The sequence below is a fragment of the Callithrix jacchus genome, chromosome 11, assembly GCF_049354715.1.
Source record: "Callithrix jacchus isolate 240 chromosome 11, calJac240_pri, whole genome shotgun sequence".
NCBI classification, from domain to species: Eukaryota; Metazoa; Chordata; class Mammalia; order Primates; family Cebidae; genus Callithrix; species Callithrix jacchus.
In genome coordinates, this window is record NC_133512.1 from 12,617,718 (window position 1) to 12,639,382 (window position 21,665).

At 50.1% G+C, this 21,665-nt stretch overlaps 1 protein-coding gene across 3 annotated transcripts in view; it reads right to left on the reverse strand.

Moving 5' to 3' along the window:
- Nucleotides 1-20,568, reverse strand: part of NPC1L1 (NPC1 like intracellular cholesterol transporter 1) — a 31,562-nt gene extending 10,994 nt beyond the window's left edge. For 2 of the 3 annotated variants that reach the window (XM_035253309.3, XM_054237042.2), the window contains exons 1-11: nucleotides 20,424-20,568; nucleotides 18,036-19,558; nucleotides 16,106-16,206; nucleotides 15,519-15,691; nucleotides 15,129-15,257; nucleotides 14,091-14,273; nucleotides 13,410-13,524; nucleotides 13,101-13,228; nucleotides 11,629-11,766; nucleotides 11,304-11,393; nucleotides 114-304 (exon numbers count right to left, since the gene is read on the reverse strand). In XM_035253309.3, the coding sequence (XP_035109200.1) occupies nucleotides 114-304; nucleotides 11,304-11,393; nucleotides 11,629-11,766; nucleotides 13,101-13,228; nucleotides 13,410-13,524; nucleotides 14,091-14,273; nucleotides 15,129-15,257; nucleotides 15,519-15,691; nucleotides 16,106-16,206; nucleotides 18,036-19,558; nucleotides 20,424-20,477 (2,825 nt within the window). In that variant the 5' untranslated portion in view covers nucleotides 20,478-20,568. The remainder of the gene's footprint in view (nucleotides 1-113; nucleotides 305-11,303; nucleotides 11,394-11,628; nucleotides 11,767-13,100; nucleotides 13,229-13,409; nucleotides 13,525-14,090; nucleotides 14,274-15,128; nucleotides 15,258-15,518; nucleotides 15,692-16,105; nucleotides 16,207-18,035; nucleotides 19,559-20,423) is intronic. The other variant, XM_054237041.2, reaches the window with a different exon arrangement.
- Between the last annotated feature and the right edge of the window lie 1,097 nt (nucleotides 20,569-21,665).

The following is a 21,665-nucleotide window of genomic DNA, read 5'->3' on the forward strand; positions in this document are numbered from 1 at the left end:
ATATGGCAGCAGGGCAGCAGGACAGGAGTAGAATAGGCAGGAAGAGGGGAGTGGAGAGGACTGGGGGACTCGAGCAGGGAGCAGGCTGGGGTCGGGGTGGGCCAGGCACTCACTGCTCAGGGAACTCAGTGGCATACTGGATCTTCTGGGTGAGGGAGAAGTTGTTGCAGCCAGCACTGGAGCAGATGGCATTCATGCCAGCCTCGCTGGAGAAGTTGTAGCCCGAGGTGGTAACAAAGTACACCGGGGCCCCCGCCTCAAAGTAGCGGTTCAGAAAGAGGAAATAGTCAAGCAGGTAGGAGTCCTGGAAGTGGGGGAGAGTCAGTGAGCTTCGGTTTGCCGTGCACACCCCTAAATGGCTCACTCCAGCTCACTCTCAAAGGCACATACAGAGGTACACGATAAAAGGCACATGCTTAGAGGTCCATGATCAGAGGAACATGTTCAGAGTTACACATGCAGTTACACATTCAAAGGCATGTGCTCAGTGGGACACTCAGAGGTATACACGCAGGAACATGCTTAGAGGTACACAGAGGTACATGCACATACATACACAAAATATACACAGAGGTGTGTGCTCAGAGGTCACACACAAGGTACATATAAAGAAGGACATGCACAGACACACTCAGAGGTACCCTCAAGATGTATGTGCACTGTGCACTTCCTCCAGATCATAGTTGTAGGTGTACCCACAGATGAACATAATCCAAGGTTCACAGAATAGGGATAATCATGGGTACAAACAAGTACATTTATGGGGGCACAGGCACAGAGCAACACATATCACCTCACATGAACACACACTGACACCCAAACATCCACATCCAGATAATTGTACCCCTTCCTATCACCCCCAGTTTGGCACAGCCACAGTCTAACAAGCTGGCCTGTGATGACAGCCTATATTTGTGTGCACATGTAAGTATCAGGGTGTACACCCTCAGAGCCATGCACCAGGCGTCCTCATGGTCTGTTCGATTCTTTTACAACACAAGGCTCAGAGTGAAATTAGGGAAAATGGCAGAGTAGGAAGTGTCTCTCTCCCCACCTAGACCACAATTTATCTGTTGTAACTTTTTTTTGTATGTTTTCTTGTTTTTTTTTTTTTTTTTTTTTCCTTTCAGACAGAATCTCCCAGGCTGGAGTGTAGTGGCATGATCTTGGCTCACTGCAACCCCCACCTCCTGGGTTCAAGCGATTCTCGTGCCTCAGCCTCCTGAGTAGCTGGGATTACAGGCACCCGCCACCTGTAAACCTGGCTGATTTTTACAGTTTTAATAGAGATGGGGTCTCACAATGTTGTCTCAAACTCCTGACCTCAAACGATCCTCCTGCCTCGGCCTCCCAAAGTGCTGGGGTTACAGGCGTGAGCCACCACGCCAGCCCTGGTGTAACTGTTTTGAAACTCTGGAGTCTCTAGAGGGCTAGAAGCTTCCAGGATATGGCTTGGACAGTAAATTGTAGTTAGTATCAGGCAACCTCTGCTTTTAGCACAGTAGCAACTACCCATTTGCCACTCCCAGGCTCAAGGCACAGAGCCACGCATGCTTTCCAGAAGCAGCTTGTACACAGCTTGCAGGAGCCAGGGTGGGCAAGAAAGACACTGTCCACCAAATACCAGCTGAGCATGGTGTCTTACGCTTGTAATTTCAGAACTTTGGGAGGGCAAGGCCAGAGGATCACTTGAGTCCAGGAGTGGGAGACCAATCTGGGCACATAGTGACCCTGTCTCTACAAAAAAAAAAATACAGGCTAGGGGCAGTGGCTCATGCCTGTAATCCCAGCAGTTTGGGAGGCGAAGGCAGGCGGATCACCTGAGATAGGGATTTCGAGACCAGCCTGACCAATATGAAGAAACCCCCTCTCTATTAAAAAATACAAAATTAGCCAGGTGTGGTGGGACATGCCTGTAATACCAGCTACTTGGGAGGCTGAGGCAGGAGAATCACTTGAACCCAGGAGGTGGAGGTTCCAGTGAGCCAAAATCACACCATCTCACTCCAGCTTGGGCGACAAGAGTGAAACTCTGTCTGAAAAAAAAAAAAAGTTAGCTGGGTGTGGTGGCACATGCCTGTAGTCCTAGCTACTCAGGAGGCTGAGGCAGGAGAATCATTCGAGCCTGGAGGTAATAAATAGGCTGGGTGCAGTGGCTCAATCCTGTAACCCCAGCACTTTGGGAGGCTGAGGTGGGTTGATCATCTGAAGTGAGGAGCTCGAGACCAGCCTGGCTAACCTGGTAAAACCCTGTCTCTACTAAAATACAAAAAATTAGCTGGGTGTGGTGGCAGGTGTCTGTAATCCCAGCTACGTGGGAGGCTGAGGCAGGAGAATCACTTGAACCCGGGAGGCAGGGGTTGCAGTGAGCTGAGAGAATGCCATTGCACTCCAGCCTGGACAGCAAGAGCAAAACTCTGTCTCAAAAATAAATAAATAAATAAATCCAAATATCAAGGATCTGAGTTCTGACCATGATCGTTACTTCTGATATTGGTGGTACAGATAGAGGCAGGCAGCCACTATTGCAACTCCCACCACCATTGTTGCAACCCCTTCCCACCTCCTACTAAAGTGACTTCCAGGAGATTTAACGAGTAAGCACTTCTCACCCACCCCTTCATCTTTCCCTTTTTCTCCTTCTGGGAACCATACATGTAAGGACAAGGACATTCAAAAGCAACCATAAATAAGGGCTATTTAGACAGTCACCACACTGCCTAAATGCCCAGAGAAATATGCAGGCTCATAAAATACCTGATACATTAACTCCGTGCCTTAGGCTGATCCCCAGCACAGAAACACCCAATAGCAATAATGAAAATAAAGCAAGCCCTGGGAAAGAAGGAGAACCTGATCTACAGAGTTACTACATTGTAAGAATCAAATACCATTTTTCAACGAGAAACAATCACGAAACATACCAAGAAAAAGAAAAACATGGCCCATTCAAACGGAAAATATTAACCAACAGAAACTGTCCCTGGGAAGACTAGACAGCAGACTTACTTGACAAAGACTCCAAAACAATTGTCTCAGCTGGGTGCAATGGCTTATGCCTGTAATCCCAGAACTTTAGAAGGCCAAGGCAGGCAGATCACATGAGGCCAGGAGTTCAAGACCAGCCTGGCCAACATGGTGAAACCCCTGTCTCTGCTAAAAATACAAAAATTAGCCAGGCATGATGGCAGACATCTGTAATCCCAGCTATTTGGGTGGCTGAGGCTTGACACCAGGAGGCAGAGGTTGCAGTGAGCCGAGAACACACCACTGCACTCCAGCCTGGGTGACAGAGCAAGACCCTGACTCAAAAACTAAGTAAATAATAATAATAATAAAACAATAGCCTTAAAGTTGCTCGAAGCGCTAAAAGAAAACAAAGTCAAGGAAATGATTTATTAACAAAATGGAAATATCAATAAGGAGGAAACATAAAAAGGAGCAAAAACTCTGGAGCTAAAAAGTACAGTAACTTAAATGAAAAATTCACTAGAGGGATTCAAAAGCAGTCAGAGGAAAGTATTAGCAAATTGAAGATAAGACCATTGAAATTATTGAGTCTGATGAACAGAAAGGAAAAAAAAGTTAACAGAGCCTAAGGGGCCTGGGAGACATCGTGATCATCAAACAGACCAAAATATGCATTGTAAGAATTCTAGAAGCAAAGAGAAAGGGAAAGAGATTATTTGAAAAAATTATGGCCAAAACTCCCCAAATTTGATGAAAGACTTGAATATAAACATTCAAGAAACTCAACAAACTCCAGTAGGATAAACTAAAAAAACCCACACCAAAGGATATTACAATTTAACTGTCAAAAATCAAAGACAAACCAGGCATGGTGGCATATGTCTGTAGTCCCAGCTCCTCAAGAGGCTGAGGCGGGAGGATCGCTTGAGCCTAGAATTTTATGTGTGTTCTAGGCAACATAGCAAGACCCTGTCTCTAAAAAATTTAAATTAAAGTTTTTCTAAAAGAGAATTTATTGAAAAAAAAAAAAAAGAGAGAAGTGAGTTGGCATATACAAGGGATCCTCAAAAAGATCATCAGCATATTTCTCATCAGAAACCTTGAAGCCCAGATGGCAGTGGGTTTGTAAATGGAAACTGCTGAAGAATGCTGGGAATGGTGGCTTACGCCTGTAATCCCAGCACTTTAAGAGGCTGAGATGAGTGGATCACCTGAGGTCAAGAGTTCAAGACCAACCTGACCGACATGGCAAAACCCCATCTCTACTGAAAATATAAAACTTATCTGGGTGTGATGGCACATACCTGTAATCCCAGCTTCTCAGGAGGCTGAATCACTTGAACCTGGGAGGCAGAGGCTGCAGTGATCCAAGATCACACCAGTGCACTCCAGCCTGGGCGACAGAGTGACACTCTGTCTCAAAAAAAAAAAAAAAAGTGCTGAAGACTAAACAATTGTCAATCAAGAATTCTACTTCCAGCAAGACTGTCACTTAAAACCGAGGGAGACTTTGGGAGGCCAAGGTGGGCGGATCATGAGGTCAAGAGGTCAAGACCATCCTCCTGGCCAACATGGTGAAACCCTGTCTCTACTAAAAATACAAAAATTAGCCAGGCATGGTGGCACACACCTGTGGTCCCAGCTACTCAGGAGGCTGAGGTGGAAGAATCACGTGAACCCGGGAGGCAGGGGTTGCAGTGAGCTGAGATTGTGCCACTGCACTCCAGCCTGGTGACAGAGCATGGTAGCTCATGCCTATAGTACTAGCACTTTTGGGAGGCAGAGGCAGTTGGATCATTTGGGGCCAGGAGTTTGAGATCAGCTTGGCTAACGTGGTGAGACCCTGTCTCTGCTAAAAAATGCATAAATTAGCCAGGTGTGGAGGCATGCACCTGTAATCCCAGCTGCTGGGGAGGCTGAGGTAATAGAATCTCTTGAATTCAGGAGGTGGAGGTTGCAGTGAGCTAAGATCGCACCACTGCACTTAAGTCTGGGTGACAGAGTGAGACTCCATCCCAAAAAAAACAAAAATGAAAATAAAATAAATAAAAATGAGGGAGAAGCCAGGTGAGGTGATTCATCCTATAATCTGAATACTTTGGGAGGCTGAGACAGGAGGATCACTTGAGCCCAAAAGTACAAGGCCAGCCTGGGTAACATAGTGAGACCTCATTTCAAAAAAATTTTTAATTAAAAAATAAAAATGGGCCAGGCATGGTGGTCATGACTGTAATCGCAGCACTTTGGGATCCCTGAGGTCAGGAGTTGATGACCAGTCTGGCCAACATGATAAAACCCTGTCTCTATTAAAAATACAAAAATTAGCCAAACATGGTGGTATGCACCTGTAATCTCAGCCACTCAGGAGACTGAGGCAGGAGAATCGCTTGAACCTCGGAGGCGGAGGTTGCAATGAGCTGAGATCACACCATTGCACTCTAGCCTGGGCAACAAGAATGAAACTCCATCTCGAAAAAAAAAATTTTTTTTTAAATAAAAATGAGGGAGAAATTCAACAAAAGCTGAAGGAGTTAGTTACCACTAGACTTGCCCTGAAAGAAATGCTAAAAGGAATCCTGTAGGTTGAAATAAAAAGACATTAAACAGGCCGGGTGTGGCTCACGCCTGTAATCCCAGCACTTTGGGATGCCGAGCAGGTGGATCATCTGAGTTCAAGACCAGCCTGATCAACCTGGAGAAAACCCATCTCTACTAAAAATACAAAATTAGCCAGACATGGTGGCACATGTCTGTAATCCCAGCCACTCAGGAGGCTGAGGCAGGAGAATCGCTTCAACCGGGAGGCAGAGGTTGTAGTGAGCCAAGATCACACTCATTGCACTCCAGCCTGGACAATAAGGAAACAATAGAGAAAATCCAAAAGGACATTGTTTCTTCAGAAAGATTAACAAAATTGACAACTCTTTAGGTAGATTAGCTAAGGGGGAAAAAGACTCAAATTATTAAAATCAGAATTGAAAGTGAGGACATTCATACTGATTCTACAGAAATAAAAAGGATTATAAGAAAATATTATGGGACTGGGTATAGTGGCTTAAACCTGTAATCCCAGCTCTTTGCAAGACTGAGGCAGAAAGATTGCTAAAGGCCAGGAGCCTGAGACCAGCCTGGGCAATGTAGCAAGACCTCATCTCTACTAAAAAAGAAAATAAAAAACAAAACATTAGCTAGGTATGGTGGCACATGCCTATAGGCCCAGCTACTTGGGAGGCTGAGGTGGGAGGATCATTTGAGCCAGTAAGTTGAGGCTGCAATGAGCTCTAATTGTGCCTCTGCACTCCAGCCTAGTGACACAGCAAGATCCTGCCTCTATAAAAAATAATAATAATAGCATAAAGACAAAGAAGAAAGTACTGTGGACAATTGCATACCTAAAGTTATATAAACTAGATGAAATGGACACAGACAAATTCTTAGAAACACAAAACCTACCAAGACTGAGTCATGAAGAAATAAAAAATCTGAATAGAACCATAACTAATAAAGAGATTGCATCATTCATTAAAACCGGTCCCAACATAGAAAAACCCTGAACTCAATGGCTTCACTTGTGAATTCTACCAAACGTTTAAAGAAGAATTAACATCAATCCTCCTCAAACTTCCAAAAAAAGAAAAAGAAAAGGAAGGAACACTTCCTAACTTATTCTATGAGGCTGGCATTGCCCTAATACCAAGCCAAAGACACTACAAGAAAATGAAAACTGGCCGGGTGTGGTGGCTCACGCCTGTAATCCCAGCACTTTGGGAGGCCGAGGCAGGTGGATCACGAGGTCAAGAGATCGAGACCATCCTGGTCAACATGGTGAAACCCCATCTCTACTAAAAATACAAAAAATTAGCTGGGCATGGTGGAGAATTGCCTGAACCCAGGAGGCGGAGGTTGCTGTGAGCCAAGATCGCGCCATTGATTGCACTCCAGCCTGGGTAAGGAGCGAAACTCTGTCTCAAAAAAAAAAAACACTGATGCAAAAGTCCTCAACAAAATACCACCAAACTGACTTCAACAGCATATTAAAAGGATGACACACCATGATCACTGGGCTTTATTCCTGGAATCCATTTAACAAAAATCCAACATCTTTTCATAATAAAAACATTCAGAATACAAAGATAGAAGGATCTTCCTCAAAATGTTAAAGGCCATATATGAAAACTCACAGGAAATGTAATACTCAGTGATGAAAGCCTGAAAGCTTTTTCTCTAAGATCAGGAACAAGACAAGGATGCCCACTTTCACCTTTTCTCTTCAACATAGTATTGAAAATTCTAGTCAGAGAAATCAGGCAAAAAGAAGACATTAAAGGCAACCAAATTGGAAAGGAAGTAAAATTATCTAAAGTACAATATAAAGACTCTACTTTAAAAAAACTGTTAGAACTAGGCTGGGGGCGGTGGCTCACCTGAGGTCAGGAGTTCAAAACCAGCCTGGCCATCATGGTGAAACCCATTCTTAAAAATGGTAATAATAATAAAGAAAAACTATTAGAACTAACAAATAACAAATTCATGATGTTTTGGGCTGGATGAAACAAATGAAAAAAAAGAACTAACAAATTCAGCAAAGTTGCCGAATACAAAATCAGCACATAAAAATCAGTTGCATTACTAAACACCAACAAAGAATAATGTGAAAAGAAAAATTAAAAAACAGTTCTATTTACAGTTGCATCAAAAAGAATAAGATACTTAGGAATTGCCTTCACCAAAGAAATTAAAGACTTGAACACTGAAAACTACAAAATATTGCTGAAAGAAACTAAACAAGACACAAACGAGTGGAACGACATCCTGTGTTCATTGATTGGAAGACAATATTGTTAAGACGTCAATACTACCAAAGCAGTCTACAGATTCAGTACAATCTGCATCACAGAATAGAAAAATTCATCTAGAATCTCAACGGAAACAAAATAACCAAAACAGTCTTGACAGAGAATAACAAAGTCGTGAGACTCATACTTCCTGATTTCAAAATTTACCAGAAAGCTACAGTAATCAAAACAGTATGGCACTGGCATAAGTACTGACACATTAACCAATGGAACAAACAGAGAGCTCAGATATAAGCCCTCACATATACGGTCAAATGATTTCTTAACAAGAGAACAAACAGAGAGCTCAGATATAAGCCCTCACATATACGGTCAAATGATTTCTTAACAAGAGTGCCAAAACTCATTTAACGGGAAAAAGACTTTTTGACAAATGGTGCTAAGGAAACTGGATATCCACGTGCCAAAGAATGCAGTTGGCACCTTACCTAACACCATATACGAAAATCAACTCAAAATGGATGAAAGACCTAAATGTAAGACATGAAGCTATAAAACTCTTAGAAGAAACTTAAGAGAAAACATGACAACATTGGCATTGGCAGTGATTTCTTGGATGTGACCCAAAGGCACAAGCAGCAAAAGAAAAAATAAATAAATTGAACTTCATGAATATTTTAAATTGTGCATTAAAGGACACTCTCAACAGAGTAAAAAGGCAACCCATACAAAGGAAGAAAATAGCTGGGCGTGGTGGCTCACACCTGTAATCCTAGCACTTTGGGAGGCTGAGGTGGGTGGATCACCTGAGGTCAGGAGTTCAAGACCAGCCTGGCCATCATGGAGAAACCCCCTTTTAAAAAAAAAAAAAAAAGGAAGAAAATATTTGCAAATCACATGTCCAATAAGGTAGTATCCAAATTATAGACAGAATTCTTAAAACTCAACAACAAAAAAACAGTCTAATCCGAAAATGGGCAAAGGACTTGAATAGACATTTCCCCGATATATAAATTGCCAACAAGCAAATGAAAGGCTGCTCAGCATCACTAATCATTAGAGACATGCAAATCAAAACCATTGAGATCCCACTTCATGGCCACTAAGATAACCATTAAAAACAAGAAGAAGAAAATAACGAATGTGGGTGAGCCCTTGTGCACTGCTGGTGGGAATTCAAAATGGTGCAATTGTGGAAAGCAGTATAAAGGTTCCTTAAAATTTTAAATAAGGCAAGGCATGGTGGCTGACACCAGTAATCCCAGCATGTTGGGAGGCCAAGTCCAGCAGATCACAAGGTCAGGAGATCAAGACCATCCTGGAACATGTTGAAACCCCATCTTAACTAAAAATACAAAAATTAGGTGGACGTGGTGGCACGTGCCTGTAATCTCAGCTGCTCAGGAGACAGGCAGAAGAATCACTTGAACCTGGGAGGTGGAGGTTGCAGTGAGCCAAGACTATGTCACTGCACTCTAGCCTGGGACATAGCGAGATTCTGTCTCAGAAAAAAAGTTTTTTTTAATAGAATTACCATATGAGCCAGCAATTCAACTTCTGGGCATGTAACCAAAAGAATTGAAAGCAGAGACTTGCTCATATTTATAGAGCATTATTCACAATAGCCAAAAGATGGAAGCAACCCAGTAACAGATGAGTTGTTGGTTCAATGGAATATTATTCAGCCTCAAAAAAGGAGGAAATTCTGACACATGCCACAACATGGATGAACCTTGAAGACATCATTCTACGTGAAATAAGCCAGTCACAAAAAGACAAATATTGTACATAAGTTCACGTACATGAGGTGCCTAGAGTGGTCAGACTCATAGAACAGAAAGTAAATGGGCCAGGCAAGGTGGCTCACACCTGTAATCCCAACACTTTGGGAGGCTGAGGCAGGCAGATCATGAGGCCAAGGAGTTCAAGACCAGCCTGACCAATATGGCGAAACCCCAGCTCTACTAAAAATAGAAAAATTAGCCAGGTTTGGTGGCACGCACCTATAGTCCCAGCTACTTGGGAGGCTGAGGCAGGAGAATCGCTTGAATCTGGGAGGCAGAGGTTGCAATCAGCCAATACCATGCCATTGTACTTCAGCCTGGGTGACAGAGTGAAACTCCCTCTCAAAAAAAAAAAAAAAGTAATGTGGTTTGTGTCAGGCTGAGGGGAGGGAGAATGGGGAGTCACAGGGTATTGGTAAAATTTCGATTTTGCAAAAAGGAAAGAGTTTTGGTGGTGATAGTTGAATAGTATGAGCGTGCTTAATATCACTGAACTGTACACTAAAAAATGGTTACAATGGTAATTTTGTATTATGTATATTTTACCACAATAAAAAAACTGGGAAAAAACTATAATATTTTTAAAAGCAGTAAGAAACAAATGTCCCCAACAGAAAATTAAAGACACCAACATGAAACCTCAGCAGGGTCTGGCAGCCCATTGCCTCCTTCCTTCTTGCTCTTGAGGTACTAGAGACCCTCATCACCTCAGCCCCATGACATAACCCCCAGGGCTTCCACAGGTGGCAGGGTCATTCTGTGACCCTTGCTGGCTTCCCCACCTCCTCTCCCTCCATAGGGTCACTCAAAGTACACACCTAAGCCATCTGCTCTTGTCCTCCCTCACCTGGCTTCCAGGACCCCAGGCCAATACTGCCTAACACGTCTACCCCAGCCGCTGCACCCCACTCAGCCCTGCCTTGGGCTCGGGCCTGGCTGCTTCTGCTGGAACTCCTGCCAGTACCCAGACCCTTGCCCAAACCTCCATCACAGTTCCCCAGATGGGTCCTAGACATCGATCCCCCCATGATGCCCTCCCTCTCCTGAGCTTGGTCATGCAGTCTGACCATGTGTCTCAGACTTTGCTGTCTGTGGCTGCTTCCTCAGGGCCACCAGCCCACGGTCACCACGGGTGCACATCCAGATGAGCTGGGTCCCCGGCCTTGGCTGATGCATTGTGCCTGTCAGCCCACACACTTACTGGTCCAGGCTAGGCAGTCAGCACTGTCTCCCACCATGCCCTTGGCCTCCAGCTCATCTCACTCCTATCCCACCCCCACAGTTGCTCACACACCCAGGAAACACATCTGGGCTCACTCCAGCCTCCCATTGATGAGTCTGTCATCACCTTCCTCTACAAATCTTTTGTGATCTTCCAACCATGGGGCCTTCCTTCCCCTGAACCTCTCCCCTCCCTGGCTTTGAGCCCAGAGGATTCGCAGGGCTAGATATAGGGCAGACACTCAGCAAAGTGGCAGTCATTCCTTGTGGTCTGCCTTCTCACGTAGACAGCCCTCGGATGCCTGGGCCATCTCTCTTACTGCGGCCTGGGACTGGTACCTGGCTCTTGTGCTGTTCATACAGGGATGTGGCTTCGCTCCCCAGGACTGCTGGAAATGCCTCTGAAGCAGTAAGCAATTGTGCACCTCTGGCTAAGCCCCTGGCAGGAGACTCCCCCTACCCATCTCTGCTGGTTGCAACTGCCGCTCCCCAAATCCCAGGGACCGAAGGATTGAGAAGGGCCTGGGCTCACCTTGGGTAGGGCCAGCTCCTGATCCAGTCCCACGCTGATGTGGCACATGTAGTAGAGACTCACTCCGAACAGGGCGAGTGACAGCAACAGCTGGGAAGGGACCTGCTGCATGAGACCACCATGCCCAACAGCTACCCCTAATCTCCCCGCAAATTTAAGTCAGTCAGGGTGTCATGGGCAACATTCTGGAGTTAACAGACCCGCGTGCCAGCCCCAAGGATTAGCACTTGGGCCTAGGCAACATTTCTACCCTCAAGCCTGCTCTCCCTGAGGCGAGGTCTGCCTCCTAGTCCCCCTGCCCTCGTGTGGTTCGAGGCCCACTCACCACGACCCCTCGGGTGATCCAGTGCAGCAGGAGGGGGGCATAGGCCTTGCGGAAGAACCAGAGCAGGAACCCCTCTCTCTGGCCAGGTGGGAGCAGCTCCCGGGGCTTGACGCAGCAGCAGACATCCAACCGGGAGGCCTGGGATGGGAGGCAGCCCCTCGAGGTAGTCCCAGAGCAAACCAGACCCCAGGGACCACCTCCCTTCCCCCTGGGACTGTCACCTTCTGTGGGTGGCCCATGCTAGTGACGCTCATGGAGACATACCAGTATGCTATTTTCTTTTTTTTTTTTTTCATCTTGGTAAAATTTCTTTTTTTTTTTTAATAGAGACTAGGTTTCACCATGTTGGCCAGGATGGTCTCGATCTCTTGACCTCGTGATCCACCCACCTCCGCCTCCCAAAGTGCTGGGATTACAGGTGTGAGCCACTGCACCCAGCTGGTAAAATATCTTTAAATTTTACACCATCATGGGAACCAACAGATCAACTCCTGTGGACTTTTCACTTATACAGTTGACCCTTGAGCAACACGAGCTTGAACAGTTTGCGGCCACTTATCCCCAATTTTCTTCCACTTCTGCCACCCCTGAAACAGCAAGACCCCCCGCTTCCTCCTCTTCCTCAGCCTACTCAACATGTGAAGACGACAAGGATAAAGACCATCATGACATTTTTCTCTTCCTTCTTATTTTCTTACTAACATTTTCTTTGTTCTTGCTTCCTTTACTGTAAAAATATAGTTTATGATACATATCACATTCAAAGATGTGTTCATTGACTGTTTATCACTAAGGCCTGCAGTCAGCAGTAGGCTAATAGGAATTAAGTTTGGAGGGGTCAAAAGTGACTCACAAGCTGGGCAAGGTGGCTCACACCTGTACTCCCAGTACTTTGGAAGGCCAAGGCGAGCAGATCACTTGAGGTCAGGAGTTCAAGACAGCCTGGCCAACATGGTGACACCCCATCTCTACTAAAAATACAAAAATTAGCTGGGCATGCTGGCAGGCTCCTGTAATCCCAGTATTCGGGAGGCTGAGGCAGGAGAATCACTTGAACCCGGGAGGTAAAGCTTGCAGTGAGCTGAGATCACGCCATTGCACTCCAGCCTGGGTGACAGAGCGAAACTCCCTCTCAAAAAAAAAAAAAAAAGTTAGATGCAGATTTTCAATTGCTCAGACAGTCAGTGCCCTAATCTCCACATTGCTCAAGGGTCAAATAAAATAAAAGGTATTTTATTTCTCAACCTCATGTACTTTAGGAGGTTTGATTATATTTCAAAAATTGTCAAAATGAAATTATTTTTCTATAGGAAATTGGAGAATACATGGCCCAAATATTACCCTCCTGGCACAATGCCCCTGTCCCCCACCCCATTCTCTGGGCCATCTCTGTGGTGGTGAAGCTATCCCATCTCCCTGCCAAGGTGGGGACTCAGGGGCAGGTGCCTCAGTGCTGGCCCAGCTGCCCCTACCTCCTGCCTCTTGCTATCCAGGGAGAGCAGGGCCACGAAGGCTGACATCTGCAGGAGGAAGTCAAGAATCACAGCAAGGCCAGAGGTCAGGGCGAAGGTCCGCACAGCTGGCATGGGGGTCAGGGCCCCTGTGAGGGAGCAGAGGGCTGTCAGGATACCCTGGCTTCAAGGGCAGAGTGGAAGCTGGCATTGACAGGGTGCAAGGGGAAGGGGGCCTGCACTGTGTCCACTGCCCTCTGGGAACTCCTGGGCCCTGGCGCTAACTCAGCAGGCCTAATGCCAAGTGGGGAGGGTCTGCCCCAGGCTCACCTAGGAAGAAGCAGATGGCCTCAGAGAGGCTGCACAGCAGCATGCTGGGGGCCACCCTGCCCAGGGCTCGGCCAATGTGGACTTCTCGCAGCTCCCCAGGCCTCCGGGGCAGCCTCTGTGTGTGAACAGCAGGGATAAGAGCCAAGGCCCTCCAAGGGCACTGTCCCTCAAAGGCCAGTAGGAAGCTGGCAAGTGCCCAGAGCTCAGCTGGACCTGAGGAACTGCTCCGACCTTCCTGAATCAGCAAACGTTTTGCTCCAGGGTCTGGGCAGGAGAGATGCTTGGTGCATTCGAGATGTCTGTAGCATCCCTGTTCCAAGCATCGTTGGAACCCTAATTGTTCAGCAACAGGGAGAGGTGAAATCGACTCTGATTTATCCTTACTGTGTAAGGCTGCATAGCAGCATAAAGGCAGGAGGAGGCTGTAATGTACCAACAGGGAGACCTTTTACCAGACATTGCAAGGGGTTAACAGAGAGCTAATTCCGGATGGTAGTGACAAGATGACGTCATTTATGTTAACACACTCTAGTTTCTACAGATATTATAAACATGAGTGTCAATGAACAGGAAGAGTCTACAGGGAGACTCAGCAAATTCACGCCAGAGTTCCATGTGGCCAGGAGGTGAGGTTGGGAGAAGAGTGGAGAAGTGGGGTGTGGAGAGCTCCTCCCTTCTTACCTGGTACTCGAGAACAAAGATGAAGATGTTATCGGCCCCCATGGACAGCACCAGGAAAGGCACCACTTGCAGGATGATCAGGGAGGAGCGGACTCCCAGGTAGGACAAGAAGCCCATGGCAGCCATGACTGCTCCCAGGACCACAGCCACCCCGCCAAGGCCCAGTGTAGCCTTAGAGTCCACCTGCAAGGCAACCAGGCTCAGCCCCCTAGCCACCCAGCACCTACCCAATATGCCCACCAGCCTCAGCTAGGTGAGACACGGCAGCAGGCAGGCACCCCCAGTGGTGCAGAGCTCACATCTCACATTAAAGTGCCTCTGCAGAGCCATCCTCCCTGGGACATCCTCCTATCACCAAAGGCATAGGTCACCCTGGCCCATCTTCCTCGAGCACGCATTGCAAGAGATTTTAAATATTAGCTTTGCATTTGGACAAATGAGAGTATAGCATGTTAATAGAAAGAAAACTGCTTTTAGGCCAGGTGTGGTGGCTCACACCTCTAACCTCAACACTTTGGGAGGCTAATGAGGAAGGGCGGCTTGAGCCCAGGGGCTTGAGACCAGCCTAGGTAACAAAGCACAACACCATCCCTACAAAAAATAAAAAACAAAAAAATCAGCTGGGCACAGTGGCCTGTGCCTGTAGTCCTGACTACTTGGGAGGCTGAAGCAGGAGGATCACTTGTGCCCAGGAGTTTGAGGTTCCAGCAAGCTAAGATCATGCCGCTGCACTCCAGCCTGGGCAACAGAGCAAGACCCTGTCTCAAAAGAAAAGAAAAAGAGAGAGAGAGAAAAAGAAAAAAAAAGAAAGGCAGAGAGAGAAAGGAGAGAAAAATAAAAGAGAAAGGGAGGGAGAGAGAGAAGAGAAGGAAAAGAAAATGAAACTGCTCTTGACCTTTCGGCATAGAACACCTGCAAGAGGTATCATCACCCTTTGGGGTGGCACCTGGTGTGTCCACTTTGCTGTTCTGAGGTGCTCTAGTTAGGAGCAGAGGGTCCTGGGCTAGCCCACCTAGCTGTGTGCCTCCCGCTTCTCACCATCACTCGGCTCCAGCTGGAATAGGTGCCCAGGGCCAGGGAGATGTACAGGAAAATGACAATGTAGCTGATTGCAAAGATGGGCAGGTCCTCGGCTGTGGTGCGATTGATCTCGTCTTCCAGAGAGCGCTGTGGACACACACCCGACCAGCCCCCACTGACCATGCCTGCTCCAGCCAGGCCAGCTCTCAATAGCTCAGCCCTGGGTACTAACTGCTGTGTCACAGTGCCTAATGGCCCCCTATAATCCCTGGTGAGGCTACAAAAACAGCCAGCACAATCGCCCGGTTCTGAGCAGGCAGCCACTGCCCAGGGTCACTTAGGAAGGGACAGGGCCAGGGTGGGGACACCTGGGTTGCACCCCAAGAGCCAGGGACCCTCAGCCCCTACCTCAGCCATGAACGTGACCTGGAATGTGCCAGCCGTCCGACGCTGGAAGGCTCGCATTTCCTCCAAAAAGGCTTCCTCCCAGAGCTTGGCCTGGGCCAGACGGGGGTCCCCGGCAGGGTAATTGTTGAGGGAGAACGTCATGATCAAGGCCTCCGCTTCAGAATAGTCCTTCCCTGGGATAAGAAATGCTCAGCCACTTCTTGCTGCAACCCTGCCTCCCTCCCCATTCAGCTGTGTCCCTATATTCCCTCCCCATCTAGCTGTACCCCTCCCACCACCCCTTGCTCTTTCTCCCCCACTCCTTCCACATCTGAGTCATGGCCTTACCCCCTACACCCCTATTCTCTCATGCAAAGGCAAGAAAGACCCTTGGATCCAGGCAAAAAAACAGAGTACCTGAGCAGCACTACGAGAAGATGAAAGAAACGGTGGAGAGAGGAGTCAGAGCAGGGTCAGCCTGCAGCTTCCGGAAGCCAGGTCACCCCCAGGCTTCAAGAACCCCCAGTGCCACTCCCACCCTCCCATCTGGGGTTCCTGCCCCAGCACTGCATCTTCCTTGGCCTCCTCTCGGGGCCTGCTCAGCCTACCTTTGTACCCCCCAACGGCAAGGAAGGGGAAGACAGGGGCCCCGTAGTCAGCCATGCAGCTCAGGGCCAGGGTTGTGCCATCCTTGAAGGTGAGCGGGGCACTGGAGGGAGACAACCACAGAGGGAGACAATCACAGAGGGACCTGGCCCTGCCCAGTCCCTATAGCCCCTCCCTTCCGCTCCCACTCCAGACTCACAGCACTACGGAGGGTGAGCTGCCAGGGTGGGGACACAGGCTGCAGATGGTTGCAGACAGCCCAGCCCAGTGGATCCTAAATGGCTCTCATCCAACAAAATCTCCTGCAGGCCCCCACCCACAGAGTGAGCTAGAGCTGCCCTGAGGGCCGCCTCTGTGCCAGGCAGGGGCTGCTCTGGGCCCTGTCCCTCTGTGTCTCTCATGTATCTGCACACCAGCTTGACTGTCCCAGCTCTGACATTATCTGGTTCTGGATTGAGTATCACACCTGAAGTCCCATAGGGTGGAAGAGCTGGGATTTGAGCTGTGAGGTCTGGCATGGGCTTTCTCAAATGTTGCCCTCTCAGCCTCCTTCTTCTGCCTGGGGACCCCAAAATCCCTCTAGGCATTGAGGTCTGATTTGAAGCCCTAGAGCCCAGGAGCCAATATTTTCACCGTTTACCAGCCTGGTGCCCTCAGGCAAGTCCGAAGGTCCTTTAGCTTAACCCTTTCTGCAAAGCTGGTTGTTGTGAAGACACGGTGGGACACCTGTGCAAAGCTCTCTAAGCCCCTCTCTTAGCTCTCAGCAAGCAAGTGCTGGTTGCTGTGTGACCCTGAGCAGTTTACCACACTCCTCTGAGCCTCGGTTGTCCTGTCTGTAAAATGGGGACAACTGGACCACCCATGAGTTGTTATGAGCATCCAAAGTCAAAACAAACAGAAAGTACTAATATAAAGCTGCCATCAGACGTGAGTCTGAGGTCAGACCATGATGCCTCCCCAGAGCAACCAATGACTCCTCTCATTCCTGCTTTTTCAAGGGACAGACCTTGGGTTCCTGGCACAGACACTCTGGGAAGCAGCCCGAACCTGGGGACCAGTCACAGGATGCAGAGCCAGGCAGCAGGGGACAGAAAGTATCGGCACCCTCTTCCAATCCAGTGGTTCTGAAAGTGTGTCCTGAGGCCCCTGGGAGTCCTGGAAACCCTTTCCAGGGTCTGTAAGTCAGAACGGTTTTCATCATAATGCTAAGATGCCATTTGCCCCTTTTAGCTCTCATTTGCTCTGGAGTGTGGAGCACTAAACGTTCATTTTGAGGACCTCAGCTCTAGTCCAATCTCATGGGCCTTCACTGGCACTGCCCTGCTGCTGCCCTTGGCTCTTGGCCCCCTTGTCCCAGCAGCCTTGTTGGCATCTTGTTGGCAGCACACCAGAGTGGACAGAGCCAAGGACTGGACCCCAAGCAGTAGAAGTGTGTGTGGCTGTGGCCTGCTCCGGGACACCCAGCCCAGGTGCCTGAGACGAGCCACGGCCCCTGGCCAAAGGGCACCTTTTCCAATGCATACTTCATGGGCTACCAAGGGGCCTTACAGTGCCTGGCACAGACACAAGAAGCAAAACAAAGCAAATGTAAACATGAGCTGTGCCAATCAGATTCCTCTGTCACACTCAAACCGAGAGCACGGCAGGGCACTCCTACATGTCAGGAGCTCCGCAGAAAGACAGAGTGGACTAGGGATTGAAGGGTCAGTGATGGCCACACACGAACCTGCAGCCGTGAGCAGGAATTCTCACCAAAGGAAGTGTCGGCCGGACAAGGGGCAAAGATAACCATCTGGATGGCCCCTGGCCAGAGCCATAGGAATAGCTGCCCCTGGTCCTTCAGGACCAGCTGTATGCCTGGCCTGATTCCCAGGAGGCCATGGCAGCCCAGCCCCAGCCCACTCTTCTGCTTGGCCCCCACCATGGACTCACTTGGCACAGTATAGAAAATGGTCCTTCCAGTCTACTTGGGAGGTCTTCCCGCTCAGCGTCTGGTTGGCCGTGAGCAGCAGGAGCGTGCGATTGCTCTGGAAATACTGCAGGAGGCTGTTGATGCAGCAGTCGGAAAGACTGGCATTGTCTGGACTGAGTGGGGCGTAGCAGATGTCCTGCAGGGAGATGTTGCGTTGTGCCTCGGGCGACCACACCTGGAGGTGCCGCAGCCTCTCCTGCAGCTCCAGCAGCTCCAGCAGCAAGTCCAGGTCCAGGATCCCGCTGAAGTTCTTCGGCCCCAGCAGCAGGGAGTCATACCTGTAGCTTGACCGGTTAGGAGCCGTCAGGATCACCTGGTTGGTTCGGAAGAAGGGGCCGAAATGCTGGTCATGGAAAGCCTTCTCACGTCGGGCTTGGCTGTTGGGGGCCGACCACAGCTCCACAGGGTCTGTAGTTAGTTCTGTAAACACCAGGCCTGCTGCCAAGGCCACCGCCAGCATGACAGACAGCACCAGGATGGTCAGAGGCCACGAAGCCACCCACGTGCCCCAGCCCTGGAAGAACTGGCCAAGGAGGGTGTGGGTGGAGAAGCTGAGCTTGTCAGAGAGGCTGGTGCCTTCCTTGGGGTCCACTGTCTTGCTTTTGTCCCTGGCGGGGGCCACACGGAGTCTTATAAGCAGGATGGTGAGCACAGTGAAGACAGAGCAGAGGATGATGATGAGGACAAGCCCACCTGGCATCCGGCCCAGGCGGAAGGTGGAGTCCAGGGCCTGGGGGCGGGCTATGACAGGACAGGACGCAGCACAGTCCTGGCAGGAGCAGGCCCCCACGTCATCACCTTGGGACTCATTGCAACGTGCAACCTCCTCATTCAGAGGCTGAATCCCACTCCCCACAGCCTGGCCGGGCTCCAGGAGGTGGAAGTTGATGTCCAGTGGGGCTAGACCATTCCCTGTGTCTCCCTGGAAGTTGAGCCAGCGCTGGGCATTGCAAAGGGCAGAGCCATACACGCCACACATGGTACCCACAGCCAGCGTGGCGGCTGCGGGGATGCGCACGTGGCTGCAGGAGTCGTAGGTCTGCTCGGCAAAGCTGTGCTGGTAGAAAGCCTCATAGGCCACCACAGCGGGGAGCTGTCCACTCCCTCGCTGGGCCACGCGGGTCACATTGATGAAGAGGCTCTGGTTGGGGCTGCACGTGTTGTGGCAGTACAGGTTCACGAAATTGTCAGAGCAGGCTGGGCAGCGGGTGAGGAGGGCCTTGGTGATTGACATACTTGCTTCCAGTGACACCAGCTGCTTGGCGGAGCAGCAGGCTTGAGTGTTGGGGCCAGTGTAGAACCGGGGGCAGATTTTCTGTAATAGGGTCAGGTGATCACCTGTGATGTTGCGGGCTGGCGTGTTGGACAGGCAAGACACGTTGGAGAGTGTTGTGAGGCCTCCAGACAGCTCTGGGTTCTTCCCACAGTCATCGTAGAAGGCGCAGTAGCCAGGCTGGTGGATGGGTGTATAGGTGCTCTGGGCCTGCAGAGCACAGCAACATCACTCATGGACCCCGACACAGCTGGGGATCATCCAGGCAGCAGGCCACCAGGGATGGTACGGGGGTAAGAAGGACATGGAGCAGGGGCAGGGAAGTGGTTAATGTGGGGATCAGGAAGCCTCCTCGAGGCATCTGCCAGCCAGTGTTGGAGTGACAAGTGGATGGTGCAGCCAGGACTTCCTGGGGATGGCCTGACAGACCTGCAGCTTAGGAAGGTCATGCTGGAGAGGCCGAGGGTGGGTAAGGAGGCAAAGGTGACTCCAAGGTGCCAGGCTCTGCCCATGTCGAAGTCAGCCTCAGTCCCCACACTACACGCCACATCCAGAGGCCACAGTCCCTCACGGAGAGTCTGTGCGGGAGTCCCCTCCCGCCTAGCACCAACACTACAACCGCCACCTGCTTGAGGCCAAAAACCATCACCCACCTCCCAGACATGGAGAGCAAGGAACTTAAGAGGTGCCAGCCCTGGACCTTCTCCCAGCCTCCAGAGTGCCCAGTCCTCCCCGGGTGATGCTCACCAGGTAACCCCACCCCGGCACCTCCTTGCCTCAGACCTCCCTCAGCCGCAGGCCAGACCCCACGGCAGGGCCAGTGATGGGAGGGGCCTGAAGCACGCCAGTCCATTGGCTTCTCCCACCCCTGTGTACATTCAACCCTGTGACCTGGAAACCCTCCACCTGCACCCCTCCTCTGTGGGGTCTGGCATCCCTCATGTGTCTAGAGACTGGCCCTGCTCACAGACCCTGAGGCCCTTGCTGTCACCATAACCCTCACCTGGTACACAGCTGGCCCCAGGGTCCCTAACTGGAGGCTGCAGGGGAGGTAAGGCTGGGCCCTGGGACTCACCAAGTGCAGGAGCAGGGCCCACAGCAGCCAGCCCCTCAGGCCGGCTTCTGCCATCCCGGATCTGGGAAGTGGGTAGCGGAGAACTGGGCCAGGCCTCAGGGATAGGCAAGGGCCAAACACACATTAAGGCTGCCTCCTCCCCTATGATGACAACCCTGGCCTGACTGGGTTAGGGACCAATGGGGCTGAACCCTGCTGGTTAATGATCCACCAGGATCTCCCCATTCCCACTGTTTGGCCCCAGTCCCAGGCCCCCCGCTTTAAGACGAGCCTCATCATGAAGGTGCCAGGGTCTCCACTCACTTCCCAAAGCAACTGAAGCCAGAGAGCTGAGCCAACTAGGGGAGACACCTCGCTATGAGCCCCCAACTCAGCCTTGGCTGGAGTTGGTGCCAGCGCATGGAGGCACAGGTGGGACCAGGCACTGGCTGGGCTCCGGCTTCAGGAACTGAGCCCAGCCGAGGAACTTCCGCACCCTCCCTGGCTCAGCCTCAGACCCCCGCTCTGCCCCACCCCCTCTTGGGACCAGGGCCAGCAGTGGGCTCAGAGGCACCCTCTGCTCTGTCATCCCTAGCAACTGTTGTTAATTAATATTAACAGCCTGATAACAGAGTAGTCAAGGTGGAGTGACGCAGTCACTAAAGTCCCCTCCTCCAGGAAGCAAAGGGAGAGAACAGCTCACTCCAAGGCGACAGTTGACAGAGACCCCAGATAGTGGCAGACTCTCCTTTGCTCACTTTGCTCTTCATCCCCCTTCCCCCGCCAACCTTCTCCCTCTTGTCCCTTGTTGAAGCCTGCCCCACCAGTCACCCCCGGCAAGGGAAAGAGAGTGTCTGGGAGCCTTGAGCAGCAGACCTTTCCAGCTTGGCCCAGGGGCATGGTCCACAACTTCTGCTTTCTCCTGATAGGAATCTTCGAGGCTTGCCTTGGGCTCTCACTATCACTAGGATGGGCCATGACCTTGGCCCTTATTACCAAAGCTGAGTTGCAGATAAGGGCAGCTTGTTGGGAATATCTCCTGCATGGCCACCTACTGGAGACACCAGCAGGGAGGGACCTGTCTCTTGCGTTCTGTGGACCCCGGCCTGATTCACAGGGGAACCACCCAGGCTCGTGGGAGAAGACAGAGGCTGAGAGGAAGGGGGCCAGGGCAGGGTCAGGCTGAACCCTAAGCCCTTGAGACAGCCATCGTGGAGAGGAAAGACAGTCAGCAGCCCAGGGCCTGCCCCTGTGCAGTGACAG